The 26,783-nt window shown below is 37.7% G+C and overlaps 3 protein-coding genes across 4 annotated transcripts; 2 read left to right on the top strand and 1 right to left on the bottom strand.

Moving 5' to 3' along the window:
- Positions 1–1,958: 1,958 nt before the first annotated feature.
- Positions 1,959–10,962, top strand: LOC103457183 (interferon-induced protein 44-like). The gene is made up of 5 exons (XM_081602759.1): positions 1,959–2,143; positions 7,539–7,682; positions 7,813–7,984; positions 8,478–8,578; positions 10,764–10,962. Exons 2-5 carry the CDS (start codon positions 7,554–7,556, stop codon positions 10,944–10,946), a joined length of 585 nt encoding a protein of 194 aa, XP_081458885.1. The 5' UTR covers positions 1,959–2,143; positions 7,539–7,553; the 3' UTR covers positions 10,947–10,962.
- Positions 10,963–12,970: 2,008 nt separating this feature from the next.
- On the top strand, positions 12,971–17,910 carry LOC108165750 (interferon-induced protein 44-like). Its single transcript, XM_081602751.1, has 8 exons — positions 12,971–13,229; positions 13,446–13,469; positions 13,546–13,579; positions 13,788–13,983; positions 14,313–14,456; positions 14,556–14,727; positions 17,259–17,359; positions 17,558–17,910. Exons 2-8 carry the CDS (start codon positions 13,448–13,450, stop codon positions 17,714–17,716), a joined length of 828 nt encoding a protein of 275 aa, XP_081458877.1. The 5' UTR covers positions 12,971–13,229; positions 13,446–13,447; the 3' UTR covers positions 17,717–17,910.
- Positions 17,911–19,281: 1,371 nt separating this feature from the next.
- On the bottom strand, positions 19,282–24,740 carry LOC103457166 (interferon-induced protein 44-like). Of its 2 annotated transcripts, none has more exons than XM_081602741.1 (14): positions 24,655–24,740; positions 24,281–24,371; positions 23,982–24,140; positions 23,447–23,482; positions 23,328–23,361; positions 22,989–23,184; positions 22,574–22,732; positions 22,313–22,484; positions 22,048–22,148; positions 21,719–21,872; positions 20,348–20,431; positions 20,133–20,230; positions 19,917–19,968; positions 19,282–19,642 (listed from the first exon to the last, which is right to left on the bottom strand). In XM_081602741.1, the coding sequence occupies exons 3-14, from the start codon at positions 24,010–24,012 to the stop codon at positions 19,359–19,361; spliced, it is 1,401 nt and encodes a 466-aa protein (XP_081458867.1). In that variant the 5' UTR covers positions 24,013–24,140; positions 24,281–24,371; positions 24,655–24,740; the 3' UTR covers positions 19,282–19,358. The 2 variants fall into 2 exon arrangements, with proteins under 2 accessions (XP_081458867.1, XP_081458868.1); XM_081602742.1 differs by having other exon boundaries at positions 22,313–22,472.
- Between the last annotated feature and the right edge of the window lie 2,043 nt (positions 24,741–26,783).

The following is a 26,783-nucleotide window of genomic DNA, read 5'->3' as shown; positions in this document are numbered from 1 at the left end:
TCTTATGATTTATGCAGCAGAATTCTATGACTAACTATTAGACCGACATCTTCTCCCGCTCTGAGACTTTAGGTGATTTAAGCATTTGATTCAGGCGTGTTGAACCATGAACATATCTAAAAGTTGTTCCATTGTTTCACACTGACTATTGCAAAACTGTAGCTTATACAGTATGCTGGCCAGAGCTCCACTGTTTCTCACTTCTTCATTGCATGCCCATTCCTCAGGGAGATGTGCAGTTATGTAGACTGTGGTTTTGCAACCTTGCTAAACCACAGTCATACCATTCCAAAAGCTGACGCTGTGTTCCAGGCTCTGCTTATTACACTTCTCCACAATATGCAGCTCTGTGAAAGCAGATGCCATATTAGCCTGTCTCCTATGAAATGTTGTTGTTTGTAGTTTGCAAGATCTGGCCTCTGCTCATGCAGTAGCATAATTCATGGGCCAATCAATGAATGCTGTCTGCTGACAATTAAGTCGATTTGAATGGTTTCTACTTCTCCTGAAGGAGTCACAAAAAGCGAGGAGGAATAACACAGGATATGGTAATGGAGACTAATCTAGTCAGACTGAAGCAGAACCAATTAAAGCCACGCCCATGGAGAAGTGGCTCTTGGGATTGTTTGCCCTGTTGAGTCTAGTTCTGTTCTGATTCCTAATTTTTTTATTTTGGGAAAAACAACAATGGTTTCTGTTTTGTTTATTTTTGTTTGTTTTATCTGATAGAATAAATGTCCGATTCTATCATGCCAATATGGACTCTGAGGAATGTCTTGGATAATATGTTGAATAAGAAAAATTAAGCCAATTTAAAAAACAAAAACAAATGACAAACAGGCTGAATCAACATTATTATGTTATAGCTTTTTCATCCATCTGCTGCGACAAACACAAATTTATACATCAAGCTACAGTTACGTTTACCCCAGCTTAGGGTGAAGTGTCTTATTACCATGTTGTTTAGTGAAGTCGGAATCAAACTCACAATCTGCTCCTTACCAGATTCATACTCTTCCTATTGGGCCGCTGCTGCCAATAAGGGTTTTAATCCAGTTATAGCTATTTTTACTAGAAGTATCCATTGATGGTTTGAGACAGACAATAAAGGATCATCCGGTATATCCTGGATATTTTTCATCTAGCCTTTAAGCTGATACCTAGCATATGAATTTTATCTAAATATCTGACACAATACAAGGCACATTTTGTGCTTTAGCTAGCAAGCAATTTTTTTTTCACAACCTTCAAGTTTACAAGTTTCCCAATTGACTTCAGTAACATTTTTCAGCTTTAGCCAGAAGGAGGGCTTGAAAATCACATCTTTGTATACCAATTAAAGCTAGATGGGACTACTAGTGTCAGATTTAAGTATAGAAGAACCATAAACCAGTTTGTGTGTGGATTTGAAATCGGCTCCACCTACTGGCTTGGAATAGGTATTTTGGGTGCTTTTTCTTATGTTCTATTTGTGTTTGCAAAAATAATTGTAAATGTTACATTTACTATAGATTGTTATTGTGAGTTTTAAAATAATGTTTATTTCTTTCTCAAAATTTGTATAGTTTTGGATAAACCATGGAGGAAAATAAAATGGGGGTAAGTATGTTTTTGACAATCTGCTCTTCAAAATACAACATGCTAAAAACAATAGCTATTCAGTGTAGAATTTTTTTATGAAAAATGTGAAAGATATTTCATCAAATCTTTCACATTTTATGAAAGATTTAATGTATTATTTATTATAATCTGTTTTCTTTGGAATGATTTATAATAAAAGAGTAATATTGTTTTGAGATTTGATAAAGCTTTATGGAAATAAAAATGTAAAAAGCTTTATTTGTCCAAACAACATATTTTTTGGAATCTGCAAAAAAAATACATGTTTCTGAAATGTTTAGTAAAAATATGCTGATTGTTCTTTAATGTGATATTTGGTTCTCTGATCAGGGACCAGGCTGATCTGGATTTTGTGAAAAACTACAAACCAGAGTTTGAGGTTCAGACGCTGAGGATTCTTCTGCATGGACCAGAAGGCGCTGGAAAGTCCAGTTTCATCAACTCAGTCCAGAGTGTCTTACTGGGCCGAATTTACTCACAGGCTTTTGCTGATAACAACTCACACCAGAGTTTTACCAAAGAGGTAAAAAATCCTGAGTGAAGTTGCCCCCTCCCTTCTTCAAATCAGACAAAATTAGTGTTAAATGTTTGTGCTGGTTTGTGCAGCAAAAATTTTCTTTTATGCCATTATCATTTAAAAAATATTAAGAAATGTTTCCAGAGGTTATGAACAGTCAACTGGCCCTCTTACCTTCTTCAAATCAGGCAAAATTGGTGTCAATCAACTCTACCATATTTGTGCATCAAACATTTTTGTTTGTGCTGCTTTGGCTTCGAAGATATTCATGAAAGTTTAAAAATCAAAAGGTCAACGGACGATTAGATCATATATCATTCGCACACCTACTATAAAGTTATTGGAAATTAATTTATACATGCATATACACTCTATATGCAAGTATAGGATGCATTTATCGGCCAGTTGATTTTGTAGATTTCCTTAATTTTGGGGGATCGTGATCGGCTGATACTTACACATGAAGCTGATCTTATCCCCTAATCTTCCTCAGCAAAGATTTAAAAATCCGTCTCTGTCCTCTTCTGCTCTGCAGTGAGAGGTTTGACAGATCGACCCACCAGGTCAGGTCTGAACTTTTACAGTTAACAATTGTTAAATTCAGAGGATTATATTAAAAACTTTCTGCTCATTATATTCCTCTGAGCGGCCCCGAGTTTGTGATGTCATTATTTGTATCAACAGAACCACAAATCAGTACAGAGATTGTTATCTCTGTTCAACTTAATCATACAGGACTTATTCAAACAATCAAATTCATAAAACCACACCAAATAACGCATCACAATCATCAGAAACACACCACAAAGAAGACATTGATTACCTGAGACCAACTAGAAACTATGAAGACAAAATATGGGAACAAGATACGGAGACAAGCGTTCCCAGAGATCGCCATGGGGCAGATCCCAGTGATCTGACTGGCTATTGTAGTTTTGAAACTTTATAGGAAGGAGTGTTTACCTTTCTAAGGTATGTAAATGAGGGGGATTGTCTTTTGCCTAACTGGAGAGAGACTAGAGTTTCTAGCTGAGCATGTTTTCCTAATATTTTACAACCCTGCTTTTTTTAAATCAAAGAAGGATTGTTTTCCTCTTGAGTGGAAAGAACGTTTTATGACTCTTTGCCTGAAAGATAATCTAAACACAGGCAGAAAACTCCTGTTTGGCTACAAGATCAGAGTGTTTTCTTTACCCTGACAGAACCACATTTATTATCTTCCTGAAGGCACACAGCCTGTGGGCACACTCTGACCAGGGCTGTGACTGAACTATAGTTTAAACTACTTTTAATTTTTTAAGAAAAATATTCTACTGATAAAGTTATTGATTAAATCAGAGGTTCCCAAATTGTAGGGGGGGGCGGGAAGCCGTCTTGAAGGAAAGAAAAACAAAACCATGAACGCTGAATGCGCTGGGTTTTTACCTTAGAATGGCCAACTCTGTTATTCCTATGTCAATTTGATACAGTAGGGGCTTCCACACTTCCCATATCTGTGTCCTCTGTCACTTTTATCAGCAGTTAAAACTGTTTAATCCGTTGTTAACATGTCTTAACTTGTATTTCTGAGCCGCCTTTAAACGCAACATGAGCGCTATGACGCTGGGTTTAGACCTGTGCGGCAGTGAAGGAGACCTGCTGCTGTGCGGAGCTACGCAGGTGAATCATGGCAGCAAACCAGTAAAACGTAAAGAACTTTTCACAGTTTTCCCCCCAAACTAACAGACTGTTGAGTAAAGCTGTTGGATGAAGGTAATGTTAGCTAAAAGATGACTAACTAATATCAATACAGCACCTTAAGCTTAACAAGTAGCTTGTAGGCTACCGATGTTGTTGTCTATGTTCAGCTACGTACATTAATTTTGCCCCCAAAAAAGTTGATTCCCCAACCCCCTTGTTTGTCTGCAAAAAATGTAACATAGAAGAAGAGGTATTAGTTTTAAAACCAATAAATAAACTGACTTGTATAAATATATTTAGCCAAACACACCTGGCCCTTAAAAGCAACACTTACTTCCCTACCTGACCTTCTCTGACTCAACACTTGCTGGTCTCTCCATTCTCATGCTCTGATCGTCTCTAGCAGCTGGAGGAATCAGTCAGACCTACAAGCCTGTCTGCTTCAGCTGCACTCTGCTGGTCAGACTAGAATGGGGAATTAGGAGAACACCAATTTAAATTAATATCATAACACAACAAAAGGCATATTACATCTAATTCGGAATAAAACTAAGTACAAGACACATACACACCAAATAAAAAACACAGAAATTTAATGAAATAAAATAATAATAGCTACTGCAGTGTACGCAGAGCAATACAAGAACACAGAACGGCTCTCAGTGAGGCTTCAGTCCTTAGTCCTTAGTAAAGATCCGTCCAGAAGAATCGGATTGTTCCTGAATGTTAAATCACTATATTGCAGACTTTGGTCACAGCGTTGTCCCATATTTGCGACACCTCAGTCAACACCTCCACACAATAATTCAGCGCATGAGTGACAACTTTTTTTTCATCGCAGATGCAGCATGTGTCTCTGTACAGCTAGCTTAGCTAGCATCACGTCCACATAGCTTACCTTTCTTTAAGCTTTCCTTCCAAGTGACAAAGTTGGACGAAGTCCCGCCGTCTGTGAAAGCGAAGCGTTGCTGAATTTACATGTCGCCATATCTTATGATTCAGAGGAAACCACTGCGCATGTCTGGAGCTCTGCGTGCAAGTAAAGGTGGAGGCGATGGGTAACAACAGACACGTAAGTCACGTTATTGCTTGGATTTTATGGCGCCACCTTAAGTCCCTGAACGTCACATTTTAACGGAAAAAAATCTCAATGCAACTTGGATGTAATGAGTAACGCGACAGTTTTGTAGAAATGTAGTGAAGTAGAAAGTACAAATACTTACTGTAAAATGTAGTGGAGTAAAAGTAGAAAGTATCCATTATTAAATCTACCTAAGTAAAGTACAGATACACAAAAAATTTACGTAAGTACAGTAACGAAGTACTTGTACTTTGTTACTTCCCAGCACTGCAACCAAATATATATTATTGGAAAAACAAATCACAACTTTATAATAAAATGGTGTGTTTTAGTTTTTATAATGACATAAAAATTGTTATTAAAAAAAATTTAAAAAATCAGCTCCATTGAGGGAGCCCTTTTGTGGCCCCGGGCCCCTTAGCGGCTGTTTAGTTTGTGAATGTCTTTGACTAGCCCTGCTTATCAGGCAGGCCTTTTAAAATCATTGCAGTCAGCAGGCCATCACTTAAAACTTCTCCTGCATTATGCAGCACTGTGATTGCAATCTCTGCATGGATAATATAGTCCGTGACGTTCTCATTGACACCTTTCTGAAGAGACGTTGGCTCCATGTACAGACTAGGGGTTGCACCGATTAGTCGACTAGTCGATTCTTTTTTCTGCAGTGACTTTTTTCTGGCTTAGTCGACTAGTCGCAATCAGATGACAAAATAGATTTTTCCAAGGAAATGAAAGAAGGTGGACTAGGTGAGTTCATCGGAAAGCTCAAATTGTATAAAAATGTAAATAATTTAACAAAGAGAAACTGTAAATTACAGCATAGGCTCCCGCAATAGGGGCGTTGCGCTGCGCGGTGGTTAGCGCGGCGCCCGCATGTAGAGACTTTAGCCCGCGGTGGTCAGGAGACCGACTCCCGTCCTCCATTCCCTGAGCCCAGTCCTCTCTCCGTTCTCTCTGCACCCTTACAGTCAGATTGCTGTCAAATAAACGAGTAACGAAAAAATCCTTAAAAAAAATTTTTTTTTAAAAACAACCGGAGTAATGTGCGTCAACGCGTCATGATGTCTGGCGTTTTTATCCCCCAACTGATCAGCGTCACCGGTCCCTGCGTATTGAAGCTTCTAACCTGGCAGCTTTACGCTCTTATAAAAATATGGTTTGACAACATCTGGAAACTAAGACCAAGCTTCATCCTGAGGGTCTGATAGAGGCGATCTCTGCCGCCGTCTGCATGTCGGTTCAGAGCCGCTGCTGAGTCATCAGAGCATCCCGCTGTGCGTCGGGCGGAGGAGCAGCGGGAGGTTTCGTTGAATTCAACTGTAACCAAACGGGATCCGTTCATAACAAGTTTGGTTTGTGAGGATCCAGAAGCACCATGTGGTCAGTGTGATAATTGGACTCCTATAGGAGTAACTATCCAGAGATCATCAGAATGAGCCGGTGTTTGGAAAAAAGGAAAAAAGTCAGACCGACTTTGTGCAACGAACTTTTCTCTGCTGCTCACAAAGAATAATCTGTTTATTGCTCTTTTAATTCTGCATAATAAACTTGGTAAAAGCGGGATAAGGGGAGGGGGTGTCAATATTTGCCTTGAAAGTAGCTGATAAAGCCTCCAAGTAGTTGTGAAGGGGTTTTGCGCTTACGTCACTACGACGTCATCGCGACTAGTCGACATCGACTCGACTATTATCTTGATGTAGTCGACCTTAAAAAATATTTAGTCATTCAACCCCTAGTACAGACTAATCACTCATAACTTACTCAAACCAGCATAGTGATCTCTGAGGATCTTTAAGGCTTTTCTGCCATTGTCCACAGCATCTCACATGACAAGGGCAAGACTCTTATTGTCCAAGACTTGAATTAATTCTGCATACGCCTCTTAATTTCTGGTGGCGTCTTCTTCCGCATCATCACGTTCTCCCTTCAATAATATAATATTCTTCAGCTCAAGCTGATGTAAGTAGGCCAAAAACTTAGTTTCTCACAACTTGTAGATTTTTTCATCTATGTCAGCATAATCGGTTCATCGGCTTTCAAACTCCGTCCTGGTTCCATAACCTGTTGACGCTGCCATCTTTTAGGGGCTGGAAATGCTGGTCTTGGAAACGGAGGAAATCAACTCAACCTTCAGTTACATTTGACCTGAGTGCAGTGCTCCCCAGAGCAACCTGTGGCCTTTTATTAGAAAATTGCACCTCCATCTCCACAAACAACAGGAATTCAATAAAAACATCAACAATAAGATTCAACAACATCTAATGTGAGAAAAACTTCAACTCAACGCTGCCAAGGAGAAGCAAAACACCATGTGTAATGTATATGCGATCCAAAAACAGAAATACTTATATTTAATTTACTGTTTGGAGGTAAATGGAGGCACACAACCTTCACAAGTCTGGTTCACTGCCAGATCCAATTTACAGATACTTGTTGGTTCCTTGTTTATTGGTCCAAATTAGGCAAGTATTAAAAATATGGGAATGTCCAGCTGTCATTAGGAAGGAGACACGATCCCCATCTAAACTAAATTAGGAAGCACAGAGCACATGACACCTGGCATGTTATCCCAAATATGCTTCCAAAACACATTTGGAAGCATATTTTTTATTTGATAAATGTGCTTTTTCTGTTTTGCAGTACACAACTTACAAAATGAAAAAAGAGGGCAGGTCATTGTACCCGTTTGTCTTCTGTGACATCATGGGCCTGAACGAAGGAGGAGGAGCCTTGGAGGAAGACATCAAACTGGCTTTAAAGGGACACGTGAAGGAAGGTTACAAGGTAAACTGCTAATACTTTATTTATTGTCTGTACCTGCTTATAATGATAAGCAGGTACAGACAGGGGTCTGCGAATGTTTCAGTATTTTTTACTTTTTTTACTTTTATTGTCTTTTCAATTTGTTTTTCAGTTCAATCCTGCATCAGAGTTACAGGAGGGTAATGAATTCTATCAGAAAAACCCAAAACCCAGTGACAGAGTTCATGTTCTTGTCTGCATATTTCCTGCTGACAACTTAGATCTGATATCTGAGGAAGTTGTGAGGAAAATAAGGAGGATCAGAGAAGAAGCCAGCAGCCAGCGTAAGTCCAGAAACTATTTAGTTAAGAAGTGCACAGAAAATGGACATCAGACTGACGTATTTCATTTAACATTCCAATCAACCAAGTTTATTTGTGCGGCACATTTCAGCAACAAGGCAGTTACATCATAAACACACAAAATACAAAGCCATATAGATAACAATTTGAGAAACCAATAACAAACATTACATAAAACATGCTCCCAAGATTATTCAAATGTAATGACTAGGAAACTTATGATCAAATGTTATTTGATTGTATTTCCAAACACGTCAGTATTTCTATTTCAAGTAATGTTTTTCTGCCAGTTAAGCATCTGAACTGCCTCTTCTTTAGTATATGCAGCAGCTGATGTTGAATAGATTGCTCCACACGATTTCATCCATGATTGTAGTTCAGATGAAAACAGATAAATACCTCTGATGGCATGGTATTAATAACTGCTATGTTACTTTTTTTCCATCTTTCCTGTTTTTTTTCTTTGTTCTAACAGACATTGCTCAGATTGCTGTTCTCACCAAAATTGATCGGGTCTGTCCCAAACTACAAGAAGATATAAAGAACGTCTACATACTTCCAGAAATAAAGCAAAAGGTTTGTCTAATTCATTTTTTTTATTCAAAAGAAATATCAAGGGAAACCAATATGAATCTATTAATATTCCACAGTATTATGTATCATAAGTAACACATTCTAATTTCTATAATCATTGAAGATTGTAAATGTTGTTTTAAATGAAAAAGACAATCTGATAAAAAAAAAAAATACTGGGAATAATTTGGCATTGCAAAATTTTGTAAACCTTCACAAACCAGTTAAGTTAAGCAGTAAATGGTGACAGTATAGCCTCACATGAACCACGATGGCTTATAAATACCTTATGTTGTATATCCAACAAATACCAAGGACTATAATTAGACCACTTTCTAAATCTGGTAGGACTCATACAAATTTATCTCTTATTTAGTAACATTGCAACTATGATTATTGTGTGGTTTAAATTAATTAATGACCTCTGCTAAATTTAGAATCTAAGCACAAAATTGCAAATCATATATTTATGATTGTTGTAATATGTTATTTGTATTTATTAGCAAAATGCTAAACAGTTTTTTTGTTTGTTTCCCAAATTACTGTTTTATTTATGCAGCAGAATTAAATTACAGATTCCCTGAACTACATGCAGCTGCAAACGCCCATCATGTCCAGCAGATGCTGCTATTTGCACAGTATCTGCATCAGATTATAGCTGCCTCTCTATCATGGATTGTAGACAGATTATAAGTAGATCTTTGGAATACAAAAACCTAGAAACAAATAAGAGGATCAAATTATTAAAAACATTTAAATTCAATAAAGTTGTTCATCAGCTGACCAAAGGACTACAGCCCAAAAAAACTGTCATACCTGAAAATAGGACTCAGTGGTTCCCCGATTCTCCCTGAGGTATTTGATGAGAGAGGTTGGTGGGAACTTTGCTGTCAGGTTAAACACACTCAGAGACTCTAACATCTGCTTTACACGGCTGTGCAAAACTCTGGGTTGCACACAGTCAGGTTTCATAAATGTCTTTGTGAATTTGCTTCAATGTTTATTTGTGTTTTTGTTGCTGTTTTTTGGCTGCATAAGTCACCATGGTAGGCTCCACTGTACTGTATTTGTTGAAAGGATTATTAAATCTCTGTCAATATTGGAGTGCATAAACAAGAAGGGCACAAGTTTTATGAAGATAACAGTTTGGGAGAATTTGTTTTTATAATGATGAGGTTAATAAGGTCAAGAGCGTATTTGTATGCTCTTAATAATTTCCATCCATCCATTCATCCATTCATCCATCCATCCATCCATCCATCCATCCATGCATCCATCCATCCATCCATCCATCCATCCATCCATCCATCCATCCATCCATCCATCCATCCATCCATCCATCCATCTTATCCGGGGTCGGGTTGCGGGGGCAGCAGCTCCAGAAGGGAGGCCCAGACTTCCCTCCCAGCCTCTTCCAGGTCCTCCAGGAACCCCAAGGCGTTCCCAGGCCATAGAGAGACATCGTCCCTCCAGCGTGTCCTGGGTCTCCCCTCCTCCCGGTGGGACCTGAACTCCTCACCAGGGAGGCGTCCAGGAGGCATCCTTACCAGATGCCCGAGCTTCAACTGGCTCCTCTCGACGTGGAGGAGCAGCAGCTCTACTCTGAGTCCCTCCCGGATGACCGAGCTTCTCTCTCTAAGGGAGAGCCCAGCCACCCTGCGGAGGAAACCCATTTCGGCCGCTTGTACCCGTGATCTCGTTCTTTCGGTCATGACCCAAAGCTCATGACCATAGATGAGGGTGGGAACGTAGATCGACCGGTAAATCGAGAGCTTCGCTTTTTGGCTCAGCTCTCTCTTCACCACGACGGACCGGTACAGCGCCCGCTTCACAGTAGACGCTGCCCCAATCCGCCTGTCGATCTCCCGCTCCCTTCTTCCCTCATTCGTGAACAAGATCCCCAGATACTTAAACTCTCGGTCGGAGTTTAATAATTTTATGATCTCAAAATTTGTGCTTTAATTCAAAACAATTCATACTAGGTAGAAAAACTAATGCTTGCTCAGTGAATGTAACATCAAGCAGTTTTATCATAATCTTATCACCACTCTTAAGAAATGCTAATATATGTATTTATACCAGTTTTCGTTCTAAGGGTAAAACTGTCAAAAGTGGCCACAAAGTCAAAGTTCTAAAGAAAACAGGCTTTCAGTTTGTGAACAGAGGATGTCCTATTTTTCTCCTCTAGATTGAAAAGTTCAGTGTTACTGTGGGTATTCCCATGAACTGCATCTTCCCTGTGAAGAACTACCACCAAGAAATCGACCCGGACGATGACATTGACTCACTGATCCTCAGCGCCATGAAGCACATCATCAACTGTGGAGACGACTACATCAACTTCCACCACAATCGCTTTGACTCTTCATGAAACATGTTATTTTAATTCACCATTTTCCTGACTCAATCTCAATGTGTGGTAGACGTGTTTAACCGTAATGTTTATATTTCAGTATTTTTGTTCAAAACTAATTGCAAACGCCTAAACCAGATATTAAGGTGTTTGCAGTTACCTTCTGTTGTATTTTAGACCAGTAGTCAAATACTTTACAAATAATCTTAACCCTTACACTGTAAAATGTAAAAAAATTGCACCACATGTATACATATTAATGTTTTTAATCACAATAAATCTGATTTAAACCTTCAGATTGGTGTCATTCTCCTCATCAATATATTTTCTGTTTGACAATTGGACTTGCACACCTAACCTAAATGCAAAGTTTTCTGAGGTAAAATCAGTCTCAACATAATGTGCAGACTCAGTGTTTCTAAATGCTGATTTTTTTTTTCTCCTTTTGTTTAAACAAAAGGGGGAAAAAATCATGCAACAAGTAATGAAAAATCTTGGTAGCAATGGAGCTTTATTAGTAATCCAGCCATCATCTATCAGCCATCAAAGACATCAGTGTCTTGTTCAGACCCGCCTACTTCGGAGTGGGTTACATATGCAGCGTTTTGGGGAAATATGGATTCAACATGTTGGAATGACAGATCCAATAGAGAGACGGAAATAGGAGGTTCCTTCTCATCTTAGATTGGACTGGTGTGTTTTCATGCCTCTTAGAAAATCCTTTTTATTCAAAAATATAAAGTAAAAACAATCATTCCACAATGTGAGGACATTTTACTGAGTTATTTTATGGAGTTGATTTTTAAGTGGTGGTTAAAAAAATAAAATAAAATTCCTACTTGTTTCCCCTGTGAATAAAATTGTTAAATCTGCGCTGGTCTCTGCTCCTTTGGTTCTGACTAACTTGCCCCCTTTGTTCATAAAGAACCCATTGATGTGACATTAAACACGCCAGCTTAAAACAATGGTAAGAAATTGTCAGTTTTTTCCTTACATTCATAGCAGCAGCAGAAATCTTACTGTGTATCCATCTTTGATGTGTCCCTTCGTGGCCTTTTGGTTTATATTTATTTTTTATTTATTTATTTATTTTTATCTGTGTGCCAGGAGGCCTGCTTGTGCTCCTCGACATAATGTTTAACTAAATATAACAATTTAGCAAAAATAAACTGGTCTGGCTGCCCTCAGTCTAATAATGACTCTCAGAGCCTCCATGTTGTTCAGACACCGGGTCCATGGTGAGGAGCTGGGCGCATCTGAGCCTCTAACTATCAAATTATGGGAAATAATATTTATTTTTCAACATATGTTTCTGCAGATTTCTCTGCAAATCTCGCCGATTGTTCCAGACTTGTGGTGTGAATAGAAGCTGAATGTTGCTTCTCCATGTTTGGTTCAGGGGATGCAGAACTAAGCAAAGAAATGGTTCTCAGAACTTCTCTTTGCTTGGTCCAGCTTGGGTCTCAGTTTTGTAATCATTTCCCTCTTTCTGGTCCCCAGACTGACACTAGAAAAGGGAAGAGATTTTATGATATCAGCATTTCTGCTTTTGTGCCCATAAAATTGTCTTTCATGCAAAATTTGGGTAGGTTACAAAGAGTTTTCAATTTAAACTTATTTTTCTTTGCTTGTATTATTTTTTACTTTGTCCACATACAAAAAAAGTTCTGTGACTTCTGAACCTTTTCTGAAAATGCTGTTGAGGAACTCTGATTCAATTCAGTTTATTTAGTGCCAATCCACAAGAAAGGTCGTCTTGAGGCATTTTACTCATTTTAAGTTACCCACACTTTCCAAATTATCCTAATTATGGAGCCGTGCATTAAGCTCAGTTTATTATTCAGATTGGTTTAAAAAGTTTCAACTTAGAACAAAGGAGATGATTATTGATTTCTGAAGAAACAGGGTTAGACCAAACCGTTTCCATCATGGGAGACGAAGTTTAGGTGGCTGAGGAATATAAATACCTCGGTATTTGCTTTGAAAGCAAACTGGACTGGAGACGCAACGGTCAAAACGTCTCTAAGGAGGGACAGAGCAGACTGGACTTCTTCAGGAAACTTGGATCCTTCAAGGTTTGCACCAATATGTTGTAGATCTTTGAAATCTTTGGCAATTAAAACAACAATCAGAAACATTTATCCTTCTATCCAACCTTCAAAAGTGTCTTTTAAATCACATGATAATGAAAAGTGAAAGTAATTTGGATCAAGAGGTTTCGTATCTTGCAGCAGCGTCTCAGTCGTACACTGACAGGCAAACTGTGTTGGTCTCCAGCTTTAGCAGAAAACTGCATTGACGGTAAGGTTTTTATACTTTCAGGTTTAAAGGTCAGCTTTCTTGCTAAAGTTTAGAATTATTGAATATTATATGTGATCACCAACAATCCCTATAATCTACACAAATGTGTCCATTTGTTATTATTTGTTATTGTAACTATTATTGCATTTACAAAAAAAGATTTCATTCATAGCATTAAAGGTAAATTAGATATAACCGAATGTTTCTTTATTTCAGATATGGGAGTTTGTTGCAGCTCTCGTAAGTTTGCTTAAAACTGATTTTTTTAAATGTAATATTATAAATGAGATGTAATTTTTGTATCTACATTTTACAGTTCTTGATGAACCATGGCTGCAGATGAATTGGGGGTGAGTTTTAATGCAACAACATATCATAGAACAAGAAAAGAGCATTTTCACTTCAAGCCTATATTTCCTTTTTTGTAACCTGCTAACTTCAGTAAACATGTTTCTGTTCAGAAATTCAGCCGCTCGATTAGGAACTGCAGCATCTGAGTCGATGTTTATGCAGTGAGTTACAGCTAGGGGGCGATGTGGTGTTTGTTTTCCTGGGCAGAGACAAAGTGGCTAACCAGCAGTTCATAAAAAACTACAAACCTAAAGGTGAAGGTCAAGAGAAGCTCAGGATTCTTCTGCATGGACCGATTGGAGCTGGAAAATCCAGTTTCATCAACTCTGTCATCAGCGCCGTGGAGGGTAGAATCAGTGTCAGGGCTGCTGCAAACACCGGTCAGAGCAGCTTCACCAAGGAGGTGAAAAGAAAGAAATTATCCTTTCGTTTTTGTGTTGTAATGTCCATGTTTAGATCTGCAGTGATCTGAGAAGTCATGACTGATTTAGTGTTGGCCAAATAATATTTCTATAAACACATTATGTTTTCTCTTTAGGACTGATAAAATAATAGAAACAAACTTTTACCTCAAATAGTCAGCATAGAAATATCACAATTTAAAACCCCCAGAAAGGAAACGGGACAAAATCAGGTTTTTTAATTCAGGGGCAATAGTTCCCCAGTGAACCTGCAATTATAGACAATGGATGGATGTCTTATTTTTAATGTTTGTCTTTTTCTGGCCAACAGTACAAAACCTACAGCATTAAAAAAGGAAATTCTTTGGTAATAAATGACATGATGGGTCTGAACTGTGGTAATCGGAGACAAAGAAGAGTCCATGAGAGAGACGTCAAAAGGGCCATGAAGGGAAACATCAAGGATGGATACACAGTAAGGTTTCTGCTGCAGCTGTTGAAAACTGAACCGGGAAAAAAGTGACTATCATTTGTTGCTATTGTTGTAAATATTTGACTGTTTAACTGTTTTCAGTTCAACCCTGAAAGTAGTTTGTCCAAAACCGATCCGTTCTACAAGAAGAACCCAACTATCAACGATAAAGCTCACATCCTGGTTACCGTCATTGATGCCAATAAATTGCATCTTCTGGGAGATTCTGCTGTGGAGACGATTCAGGAAATCAGAGATAAAGCCACTGACCTGGGTGAGAGAAAACTTTACAGCAAAGAATAAGAATCCACTTTTAAGTTGTTTTACTTTGAATAAAGTTAGTGAACAACATAATTTATTTTATTTTTTGCTTAATTGGTCAATTGCCAGACTTTTAAAGGGATCCATGGTTAGTTTAACATGTTGGCCTAATCCAGTGGTTTTTAACCTGGGTTCGGTCGAACCCCAGGGGTTCGGCGGAGCCTCTGCCATGGAGGTAAAGACTCACTTGTGTAAAGTCGTGATGACGCCCCGCTTTGCCATCACTGGCTGCAGAGGATCATGTTACATTGCTTAGCCAATCAGAGGATCACGTTACATTGCTTAGCCAATCAGAGGATCAGGTTACATTGCTTAGCCAATCAGAGGATCACGTTACATTGCTTAGCCAATCAGAGGATCAGGTTACATTGCTTAGCCAATCAGAGGATCACGTTACATTGCTTAGCCAATCAGAGGATCACGTTACATTGCTTAGCCAATCAGAGGATCACGTTACATTGCTGAGCCAATCAGAGGATCACGTTACATTGCTTAGCCAATCAGAGGATCACGTTACATTGCTTAGCCAATCAGAGGATCACGTTACATTGCTTAGCCAATCAGAGGATCACGTTACATTGCTTAACCAATCAGAGGATCACGTTACATTGCTTAGCCAATCAGAGGATCACGTCACATTGCTTAGCCAATCAGAGGATCACGTTACATTACTTAACCAATCAGAGCTGCGGAGGAGCCCTGATCGAAGGAGCTCCACTCTCAGCATGGATTTGAACTTGTGTCTTTAATTACTTCAGCAAAGCTCACAGTTTTTACCAAATGGACCTTACCAGGCTCCGCCCAGAAACGCCCCTCAAAAGTCCCACGTGGCTGCATGTCTCACAAACAAAGCCTTGCGGTGCTTAGCTTCTATGTGTAAACATGGCGTCTTTCACTTCGACTGACTCTCTGCAGAGTATTTCTGAGTCGATTAGTTTAGCATTTCTGCCGGATTTTCACAATATATCAGCCACGACAAGGGAACCAACAAGTTCATGTCATCTTTTTTGGACGACATCAAGGTGTTTGAGCCACGCAATGCCTCCAACATTGTGCGCATCACAGCTAAATGCTACCGGTCGATGAGGAACACAGCAGATCCTCACACCCTCAGCATAAATATAGCTGTGGACAAGATCACTGGGGAAATCATATTTTATTAATCACTACAGAAGGGTTCAGTGAAGGCGCATATGAAACTGGTGGGTTCGGTTCCTCAAAAAAGGTTAAGAACCACTGATCTAAATACAGGTGCTGGTTATAAAATTAGAATATCATGAAAAGAGTTGACTAATGTCAGTGATTCCAGTCAAAAGTTAAATTTGTATATTATATTCATTTGTTACACACAGACCGATATATTTCAAATGTTTTTTTTTCCTTTTAATGTTGATGATTATAATTCACAACTAATGAAAACCTCAAATTTGGTATCTCAGAAAAAATAGAATATTTCTTAAGACCAATACAAAAAAAATATTTTTAGGAATGTTGGCCAACTGAAAAGAGTTCTTAGTTGGGGCTCCTGGTGCCCAGATTACTGCAGCAATGCGGCGTGACATGGAGCCAATCAGTCTGTGGCTCTGCTCAGGTTGCTCTGATAGATGCTCCTGCTCCAGATTCTGGGACCTTGATTTTGATTTCCAAAGAAAATGCAAAATGTACTTTCCATCAGAGAATATAACTTTGGATCACTGAGCAGCAGGCCAATCCTTTCTGTCTTCATCTTAGGCAAGATGCTTCTGATGCCGACTCATGTTCAGGTTTGACAAAAGGAACATGGTCACAGCTGAAACGCTGTCCTGCATATATCAGTGTGTGGTGGTTCTTGAAGCTCTGACTCCTGCTGCAGTCCACTCTTTGCGAATCTCCCCAACATTTTTAAATGGTTTTTGTTTCACAATCCTCTCCAGGTTGCAGTTATCCTGATTGCTTGTCCATTTCTTTTCTACCTTTTCTCTATGAATGCACTTGGACACAGAGCTCTGTGCACAGCCAGCCCCTTTAGCAGTGATGTTTGTGTGTTGCCCTCTTGTGCAAAGTGTCAAAGGTCATCATTGAACAACTGCCAGGTCAGCAGTCATTCCTATGATTGTGTAATCTACAGACCTGGACTGAGAGTCAATTTAAAAACCTTTGCAGGTGTTTTGAGTTAATTAGCTGATCCTGCATGATTTATTTCTCTCCCTGGATCAATTGATGGTTCGTTAGAGGCCTAACAAGAACATTGACATACTGAAAAGGTTGTAACTATCCCCAGGAAGAGAATAAAACATGGAGGATGCCGGGCCTCCCTGCGTTACAGCATGAACAACATGGCAACCTTCATGTGACAATATTTTATTAAAATTTCTATAAAGCCATAGAGTCTACAGTATTATTACTTTATTGTTTTTACATCTAAATTAAATATTTCTTAAAGTATCTTGCTACAATTAATTGTGGATCCCATTAAGGATTCAATACTGAAATTCCTCTCTGCAGGGATTCCTCATGTGGCTGTTCTCACCAAAATTGATGAGGTCTGTCCTGAGATCAAAAAAGATGTGACAAATGTCTGCAAGAGCAGGAACATACAGGAAAAGGTACATAGTGTTGTACTTCTTATTTTATATACTTGGCACATTTCTATAAACATTGATTATAGTTGGGGTTTTTTTAATGTATTTTTTTTATTATTCAGAGTTTGATGACTTGACACTTGACAAACGTTTTAGCATTTTTGGTTCAAAATTTGCTTCTTCATTTTTCTTTAATCTGAGATGTTTTGGTTCTATTTGAAGGTTCAGAAGTTCAGCGAACTGGTGGGAAACGCTGAGAACTACATCTTCCCTGTGAAGTGCTACCATGTGGAGAGAAATCTGGACAATAACACTGATGCTCTGATCCTGAACACCCTGAGACACATCATCGAGATTGGAGATGAAAAACTTAGCAGCTAAATAATGACCTAAATTAAACTGTTGTCAAGGCATTCAAGCCATGTTTTCTACATGTTTCTTACTGGTATAATGTAAAACATGATTGCACCCATATTGATTTTATACGTTCAACATGGGAAAAGTTAAATGAACTAACTTTTTGGTCCAAAATAAATCTCAGATTTAGTATGAATGAGTGATGCAGCAGTAAGTTTGAGTATTGTGTTGATGTTTGCTTTAACAGGCTTTCAATAAAAGATCCAAACTACTTAACTCACTCAAACTAAATCATAAAACCAAGCATACCAGTGATTCAACTTTCTTCTGCCAAATATAGAAAGAGAAAATCAAGAGCCTTTATATTCTTTGTGTAAAAATAAGTAATTTAAAACGAGCAACATGGGAAGTGGAGGCTGCAAAGCTTAGTCATTTGTGTCGGTCATTGCTGCTGGTTCCAGTCTGAGGTCATTGGAACAAATCTGATCCAAACAGACTAAAATAAATATTAGCAATATGACAAAATCGCTGACATTTTTATTCTTCATATACATAAAGGATAATGTAGATAATGGAGCTGGACACAGTTGATGTAAGCTCTACATCATCTTCCTTTTACCTGCAATATGTAACTTTTATTTCAAAAATTGTTTTTTTAAGTATTCATTGAAATGTTCACCATGTCATGATAGTTTTGTATGTGAAAAGGTTGATCCTCTGTTTCCTCCCAGTGTTAACTAGGAGAGCGTTAAACCCTATCAGAGTCAGGGGAGGGTCTTAGCGCTGTCAATCACCTCTCTGCAGCACGTTCACCTCCTCTTATAGCTCCCCCGCAACTTGGATGTTTAAGAACAATAAGTAAAATAATAAAAAGTCAAAATGAAATTTAGTTAACAGTGCCACAATACAAATATAACAAATATAAGATTAAATTATAACCATAATTATTCAAACCCAAACAGTTGTTTGCTTTAAAACAATCGCATTCATTTTCTCCTGTTTTTTTGGTAAAGCCACATCAAAAGCAACAAACAGAATAAATAATTCAATGTTTATTGTAATCCATTTTATTTATTGTAATCTTGATTTAAGTTACTTTATCTTTGATTACTGAGCTTCACCAATCAGAGCATTTAACTCCAATTACAACCAGCTGACATTTCATACAAGGGTTTTTTGTTTTTTTTGCATAATCTTTTAAAATTTTTGAAAAGAATGGATTGCAGAAACAAAAATATTACTAAATAATTTCTTTTTATATTAAAATTACTTTGATAATTGGATTGTTTAGCTTTTAATACCATGAATCAGTTTTTGGGCCCATGAAAATATCTTGAAATGATCGATTTCCAAGATATGGAATGAAATTATTTATATAGGAAATTGAAAACAACTAAAGTTGTCAAAAGTTACTCAAAGTTTAATAAAAAAATAAACAGCACTAATTTAAGCAACTCATTCTTTTCATTAAATAAATAAAATATCCAATTAGTTGAATATTGAGCATTCTTTATGTCCTCGTGTGAGGAATAAGGCAAATTTATGAAAATAAAACTAAACTTTTATTTATTTGTAGAAATAGTCCAAACTCTGATATCATATGTTTTTATTTAATAACTGGTGACAGAAATGAGGCTCCAGTTGTTTCCTCTGAAGATCCCAACATTCAGACTTGATCTGAAGGATCCGCTGAACGTCTGAGGATCAGATTTATTCTCATATTTACACTCGAGTCAGTTTGTGGCTCTGGAAGGTTTCCATCTGTGTTTGTTTTCCTCTCGACCTCAGAAAGCTGCTGCTGCCTGACCCAGTTTTCCTGCCGGTCCTTACTGGGTCGTTCCCAGTGCAGGCGTGTCCGGCTCAGGCTGGATCTGGTTCTCTCCTTCAGAAGCCAGCAGCGTTTCTCACGTGAAGCAACGTCTTCGTCTGGTTCTGATAGACTTTTTTCACCTGATATGGAGGACGGCGTATTACGGCCATTTAAGATAGGAAAACAAAACAATAAAAATGTGTACATTTCTGCAAAAAACTCAGAAATTTTCTAGATAAAGCAAGACGATTTATGCACTAGAAAAGTAAAAGAAAGTCAAATTTTGAAGTTTTTTTCCAGTAAATTTGTGACTTTTTAAGTTCAGACATTATCTTGTTTTTTTAGAAAATTTCTGAGATATTTCAACGTATTTCATTTGTTACTATTATTTAATCATTTTTAACTCTTTCTCACAGTCGTAGTTCTTCTCAGGGTAGACGCAGCTCTCTGGGCTCAAGTCCTGAACCTGCAAATAAAAACACAACAAATCAGACAAAATAAATCACCACTAAGAAGAAAAAGATGGATTAAAATGTTAAAACTAATGATTTAATGATGCTCTGTAATTATTTAATAGTAAATAAAGAAACTCCTTGAGCATGGACCATGTGAAGTAACAGAATAATTTACGTTTCCCTGCAGCTCCTGGCTCCTGCAGTCATTTGTCTCATTGCTGATCACAGAACAGGCGTCATCAGTTTTGGTGAGATCGGCCACATGATGAATCCCTGCAGACAGGAAACACAGGAAGTCACTAATTTCACACACATTGTTTCTTAGTAACTTTATTGAAAGTAAATGACTTAAAAGATGTTTTTTTTTATTGTTGTAATGTTTCCTCTCACCCAGCTTGGCAGTTTTCTTTCTGTTTCTGATGTCCTGAATCGACTCCCTAACGGTTCCTCCCAGCAGATTTGATCTTTTACCATCTAAGACAGAAACCAGGATGTGAGCTTTTATAGTTGGTTGTTGAGCGAATAATTTTTTGACAAAGCACTTTGAGTTGAACTGAAAACAGCCAAATAGTTTTAACAATAATAATAAATTGTTCTTTATTCTCCATCAGCAGCAGAAACCTCACTGTGTATCCATCCTTTATGTCCCTTCATGGCCTTTTTTATGTTATCATGAACTTTTCTGTTACTCAGACCCATCATGTCATTTATTACCAAAGGATTCATGTCACCCTGTTCTCCAGGTTTTGTACCGTTGACCAGAAAAAACGAACATTCAACATGAAACCTCCATCCATCGGCTGTCCCTGCAGGCTGAGGCCTCTGAATCTTAAAAACTTTCGCTTTTGTCTTTCGATGTTTATTCAACTGAGCGCTGTCAAGGCTTGTTATAATCGCAGGATTTCTTCTATTTTTCTGCCATTTTATGCGGTTTTTATTAAAAAACTTCACCCAAAATTGTCCCCCGTATGTAATTTTCAGGTTCCAGTGGAATCGTAAGAGGACGTGGCCAAACTGCTCTACAGCGTTTGATATGGTGCAGTTTGATGCTTTGGGTCACTGCAAAAAAATAAAGAAAGAAAGAAATCCAGCATGATGCACGACTACGAGGGGAGTGAGACGTCTGGGCTGAACCACTGGCCCACTAAAGCACCGTCTAACCAGGAACACAAATATAAACCTTATCGGTGCAGACATGGACCCAACGCGCTGGGCGGGATGTTGAGATGTAAGAACGCGCCGCACATAATTCTCGCGTGTTGAATTATCCTCATAATTCAACACGTCTGACAGCGGTGGCTTTTAAACTCGACTCGTACCTTGATGAAGAATTCTCCAAAGAAACATCAGTCCTCACAGGGATAAATATCCACAGGTTGAGTGACAGAAGGCGCGCTGATCTGCACCGAGGTAAACTTCAGAGACTGGGCCGTGACGGCGTGCGAGGCGGCCAGCGGTGTGATTGGTGCACTGCTACCAACTTCCTGCCCTTTTCAACGCATCAGCTATGAACCAACGATTCTGCTCAGCGCAGCAAAACACTTGCAGTCCAGCTTATTAAAAAAAAAACAAGCAATTCTTAGCCTAGTTGGGGGGCAAGTAAAGCCTGGCAGCTGCCAGGCTTCTAATACTCCAGGTAAACCCTGTAGTGGTAAGTTTTCCAAACACAATTTGGTGCTTTAGATCAGGTCGATAATACACAGAAGTTCTGATGGCTGCAATGCTTTGACACAACTGGTTATATTTAGGTTCTTTTTTAACTGCTAAGGTATTCCTCTCCGATCTCGATGAGGCTCCTCAGGGTGTTGAGGATCAGAGCGTCGGTTTCATGGTTCAGCTTCTTCTCACAGTGGTAGTTCTTCAAGGGGAAGATGCAGTTCTCTGGGATTCCCACCATTTTGCTGAGGAGCTGAATCTGCAAGGAAAAACCAGAATAGATCACAAAGCAGCACAGTAGGGAAAAGATTTATTTAGTAAAGATCTATTCAGTAAAGTTCTTTAAGTATTTCAGAAAAAAGCTATATTCAGCTTTTTGAAAAAGCTGCAGTGTACGGACCATAAGCAGTAACAGTAGAACAGGAGTAATTTACCTTTTGCTGTAGTGGCCGGCTGTGGCAGACATTTTTTATATCTTCTCTGATCTCAGGAAAGGCCTCATCAATTTTAGAGAGAATGGCCACATGAGGAATCCCTGCAGAGGAAAGTAACTTACATCTCACTGTTTCACAATATGAAGCTCTGTGGACTGATAAATATATAAAATACAGCAGTTTTCTGTTTGTTTTGTGTTTTGTGGCCTCATTGGTGGTTGGATGACTTCATCCCGGGGTTTTGTGGTTCTGTGGTGTCTCTCACCCAGGTCAGTGGCTTCGTCTCTGATCTCCTGAATTGTCTCTGCTATATTTTGGTCCAGCTGATTTATTGTGTTGGCATCAAAGACGGTAACCAGGATGTGAGCTTTGTCGTTGATAGTTGGGTTCCGGTTGAAGAACGGATCGTTTTCGGACAACGAACTCTGAGGGTGGAACTGGAAACAGTTAAATAGTTGCAACAATAAGAAATTACATGCATTTTTTTCCCCGTTTAGTTTTTTCACAGCTGCAGCAGAAACCTTACTTTATACTCATCCTTGATGTGACCCTTCATGGCCATTTTCATGTCCTTCTCATAGACTCTTCTGTGTTTCCAGCTGATGTTGCTCAAACCTGTCATGTCATTCAGTACAAAAGGATACGCGGTTTCCTGGTCTCCTCTTTTAATCTTGTAGGTTATGTACTGTTGACCAGAAAAATAAAACAAATATTGGGAATAAACTTTTAATTTTGTCTGTTAATCAATTTAATTATTTTAAATTTAACATTTGAGTGTGAAAATTGTGATGGAGAATTTCAGATAAGTTGTTTTATGTCAGATCTGAATGACAGAACATGAAGTGAATGTTTTATTTTGAGTGCAGAACTAATCATCAGAATTACAAGATAGAGAATGAGAATATATTTTTCTCTTAAATGAGTCATTCATTTCCCTTTACCTTCTTGGTGAAGCTATTCTGGATGATGTTGCACGCTGTCGCCTTGTGACAGATTCTGCCCTCCAAGGCGCTGAGGACAGAGTTGATGAAACTGGACTTTCCGGCTCCGACTGGTCCATGCAGAAGAATCCTGAGCTGCCGGTGGCTGCCTTTAGGTCTGTAGTCGTTTATGAACTGCAGGTCAGACTCTCTGTCTCTGCTCAGGAAAACAAACATCACATCGCCCCCTAGCTGTAACTGACTGAACTACAGGACATGTTTGCTGAGGGAAGGCAGAGCTAGAACAGAGGCAACAGGTTTGAAGTCTTTAAAATATATATATGTTGAATAGACACTCACTCCCAATCAATCGGCAGCCATGGCTTTTCAAGAACTGTCAAATACAGAAATAAATGAAAATAATGACATCAAATTACATCATTTATAATCATACAAATATCAGTTTTAAACAAACTTACATGGAGGAAGAGCTTTGGTTTTTATACGTCCCATACCTGAAACAAAGACACATCTTGAGTTTTATCTCATTTTATAATTATAAATCATTTTCAGAAAATGCAATTATTAGATCCAGTTTACTTTCACTTTTCATAATTCAAGATAAACATCTCATTATATTCAGATTGGAGATATTAGACTTTAAAAGGTAGCATGTAACTATACACACATTTCTAGCTGAAAATTATAATGGACTTAAACATTTAGAGGAACTCCTTTGTTTTTTGTTTTCCTAAAACAAAAAAAGCTGCAGTCTGTAACTTTTCAAAAAATGTTTTTTTACATATTTGTTAAAATTGTTACCATGTTGTAACAATTTAATATGAGACAGAAACGATCAATCTCCTCCACCTCCTCCCTGAGCTACTACTGCTTTCTGCAGAAATGCTCCACTTGACCAAAAACAGCCAATCAGAGCCAGGAGGGCGGGGCTTAGTGCTGTCAATCATCTTTATGTCCATGCAGCTAAATGCTAATGGCAGAGAAACAACTTACTGTTAAAAGAAAACCGTCTTTCCGTCATCATCTGTGGCCATGCTAATTATCTTTAGGATTGTTGCAGGATCCTCTGAGGTGAACCAGCAGCTGTGTAAGGTCGTGTTGTGTTCTGGTCATATGAACTATATCTGTCCGATCATAGCTCATGAGATGTTCCTTTGAAATATTTACACACATTTGTTCATAAGTAACAGTGAATATGTATTTTTAGTACAGGAAGTAATCGCACATGTCAGACTGTTCAGACTATCACAGTTGATAACTGAAACATTATTGAATCAAAAATTAAAACCTACCTAACAAAAGAGGACGTTAAGTCGGTGGTTCACATCAGTCCAGCTGTTCTGCCCCGGTACGTTAAATAAAACACAGTAAACTGTTCTTCCCCTGTACATTAAATAAAACACAGTAAACTGTTCTTCCCCTGTACATTAAATAAAACACAATAAATAAACATAAACAAACTACAGCGCATTAGCTCCCAATGAGCAGTTAGCAACAGTTAACAGTTGTAACATTAAACATAGCTAAATTGCACGACATTAATAATAACCTTCACAAAACATGGCACAATTACTCATGAAACTCTGTATATTATTAAATTTGTCTAATAAATATGCTAAAACATAATAATGCTTGTAAAGAAAACAGAACCGATCCTGATTCGTACCAGAGTTACAGGCGGCAACAGAAAAAGGGGGAGGAGCTGCCGGTTACCGGTTGCTATGGTAACCTCCAACCGTCAGGAGAAGCACGTAACAACTTCCGGTCTAAACAAAATCAATACAAAGAATAAATGAACAAATAAACATATGAAATAAGTTAGTTTATTTTTTTTTTAAATTATGTTTTTCTTACCTGAATAAAAATAACTTAATTATAAAAGGATTTGTTTTTAAATTGTTATTAAACTTGTGAGTTAGAAGCTTAATATGGTTATTTCAGTATCGTTTCTTCCCTTAAATAAACCATAACTCCCCTTTTCACCTATTATTCTGGGAAATTCAACATTATGTAGTTTACTCAGCTTTAATGCTCCATATTATGTTTTTCTTCCTGTCAGTCATAATTTGATTTATGTATTTATTTTAGGAATAACGTATATTAGCTGCAAACAGAAAATCCAAGAAGTTGTAAACCGATGGCTGAGATGTTTTACAACTAATTATTTTAATGGTTAATTGTGGGCATGAAAAAGTTTACAAAATAATTCAAATTTCTGTTAGGTTATACATAATTTAAAAGTAAATCAACTCCCTTCACTTGAAACGCAACAAATAAGTACAGGAAGTAAAATTATTTAAAATAAATATATAGTTATTAAAACCTGACTCTTCTACATCACATGAAAGCACATATTAATTTGATTTAATCTGTAAAGATTATGTTAAAAATAAAATTCATAGCAGAAACATCTTTTAGAAAGATGTAATGATCCAAATCAATATTTGGATCAATCAAGACGAAAATTATCTTCGTTATTTTTTGTCACTCACACATGTTTATATGAAAAAAACTTTCTGACATGATAACCTTTCTTTTAAGTAAACAAGAATTTTAGAAAATAGTATGAAACATCAAAGCTGTGAAAGACTTAAATAACTTAAAACTTTATAAATCGATCAGTTCAGCCTGTGCAGCGCTGAGCGCAGTGATGCGGAGCTCCAGCAGGGGGCAGCACGCTCTTACTTTCTGTTCGGTTCTGTTGTTGCTGCGCGTTGAGTCATCCGGTTTAAAATAAACGTTTTTCTTCCCATCAGTATGAAAATACCAGGAAAGATAGGATGCTTAGAAAACTCCAGGTTTAATGTATTATTAAACATATATCGGTTCGTTTTCTTGGTTTTCTTCAAGGGTCAAATTAATTTTGTCAGACAATAAAAAACAACTCAAGTTGACAATTTCTTGCAGTTTAATTTAAAACAGGCAAAACAATAACAGAAAACATGTACATTTATTCTAATTAAGTAAGTCACATCAAAATTATCCAATTATGCATCAGCAATTATGAATTGAGTATTGAGCATTTCTGTTTTTATGTCACTAAAATAATTCATATATTATTGATGTGGGGAATGATTTATGAAAACAAAATCAAACTTTTACAGACAAAATGAAGTAGATATTCTTTATCTTTATAGAAAGAGATCAAACTCTGATATTATCTGAAGATCCCAAAGTTCAGATTTAATCTGAATGATCCACTGAACGTCTGAGGATCAGATTTATTCTCATATTTACGCCTGAGTTCTGGAAGGTTTCCGTCTGTTTTTGTTGCTGCTGCTGCTGCCTGACCCAGTTTCCCTGCCAGTTCTTACTGGGTTGTTCCCAGTGCAGCTGTGGGCGGCTCTCTTTCAGAAGCCAGCAGCTTTTCTCACATGCAGCAAAGTCTTCATCTGGTTCTGCTTGACTCATATGTAGGTCGGAGTATTACGGCCATTTCAGATAGAAAAAAAAAAGTACATTTCTGCCAAAAATCTCTGAAATTTTCAGACTCAGAAATTAGATATAGCAAAATTTTCACACTCAGAAAATTTCTGAACTTAAAAAATAAATAGGTTCTAAATAATTTCTGAGATTATTTTAACATTTCTGAATATTTTTCTCAAAATTTACAACTTTTGGAACTCAGAAATTTTCTCGTTTTGTCCTAGAAAATTTCTAAAATTAATCTAAAAATGTCCTAATTTTTTTTAGCAAGTTTTCAACGTGTCAACCTCAGAAATGTTCTTTATCTTTGCAGACAATTTCAGAAATTAATCTAAAATTTTCTAGGTTTATTTCAAATTCTCCATTTTT

The sequence above is a fragment of the Poecilia reticulata genome, chromosome 21 (assembly GCF_904066995.2).
Source record: "Poecilia reticulata chromosome 21, P_reticulata-male-v2, whole genome shotgun sequence".
Lineage (NCBI taxonomy): Eukaryota > Metazoa > Chordata > Actinopteri > Cyprinodontiformes > Poeciliidae > Poecilia > Poecilia reticulata.
The sequence above is the reverse complement of the archived record's forward strand: the minus strand, read 5'-3'. Positions and strand labels throughout refer to the sequence as shown.

Bases quoted from the DNA above. Each gene is read 5' to 3' on its own strand.
- LOC103457166 (XM_081602741.1), bottom strand. From the start codon at position 24,012: ATGATGACGGAAAGACGGTTTTCTTTTAACA. The intron at 23,362-23,446 runs GTAAGTTTGTTT...TGTATTTGACAG, and splicing joins AACCAAAGCTCTTCCTCCAT to TTCTTGAAAAGCCATGGCTG. The intron at 21,873-22,047 runs GTAAATTACTCC...TTTTCCTTGCAG, and splicing joins GCCGGCCACTACAGCAAAAG to ATTCAGCTCCTCAGCAAAAT.
- LOC103457183 (XM_081602759.1), top strand. From the start codon at position 7,554: ATGAAAAAAGAGGGCAGGTCATTGTACCCGTTTGTCTTCTGTGACATC. The intron at 7,985-8,477 runs GTAAGTCCAGAA...TTGTTCTAACAG, and splicing joins AGAAGAAGCCAGCAGCCAGC to ACATTGCTCAGATTGCTGTT. The intron at 8,579-10,763 runs GTTTGTCTAATT...TTTCTCCTCTAG, and splicing joins TTCCAGAAATAAAGCAAAAG to ATTGAAAAGTTCAGTGTTAC.
- LOC108165750 (XM_081602751.1), top strand. From the start codon at position 13,448: ATGGGAGTTTGTTGCAGCTCTC. The intron at 13,580-13,787 runs GTGAGTTTTAAT...TTTCCTGGGCAG, and splicing joins TGGCTGCAGATGAATTGGGG to AGACAAAGTGGCTAACCAGC. The intron at 13,984-14,312 runs GTGAAAAGAAAG...TCTGGCCAACAG, and splicing joins AGAGCAGCTTCACCAAGGAG to TACAAAACCTACAGCATTAA.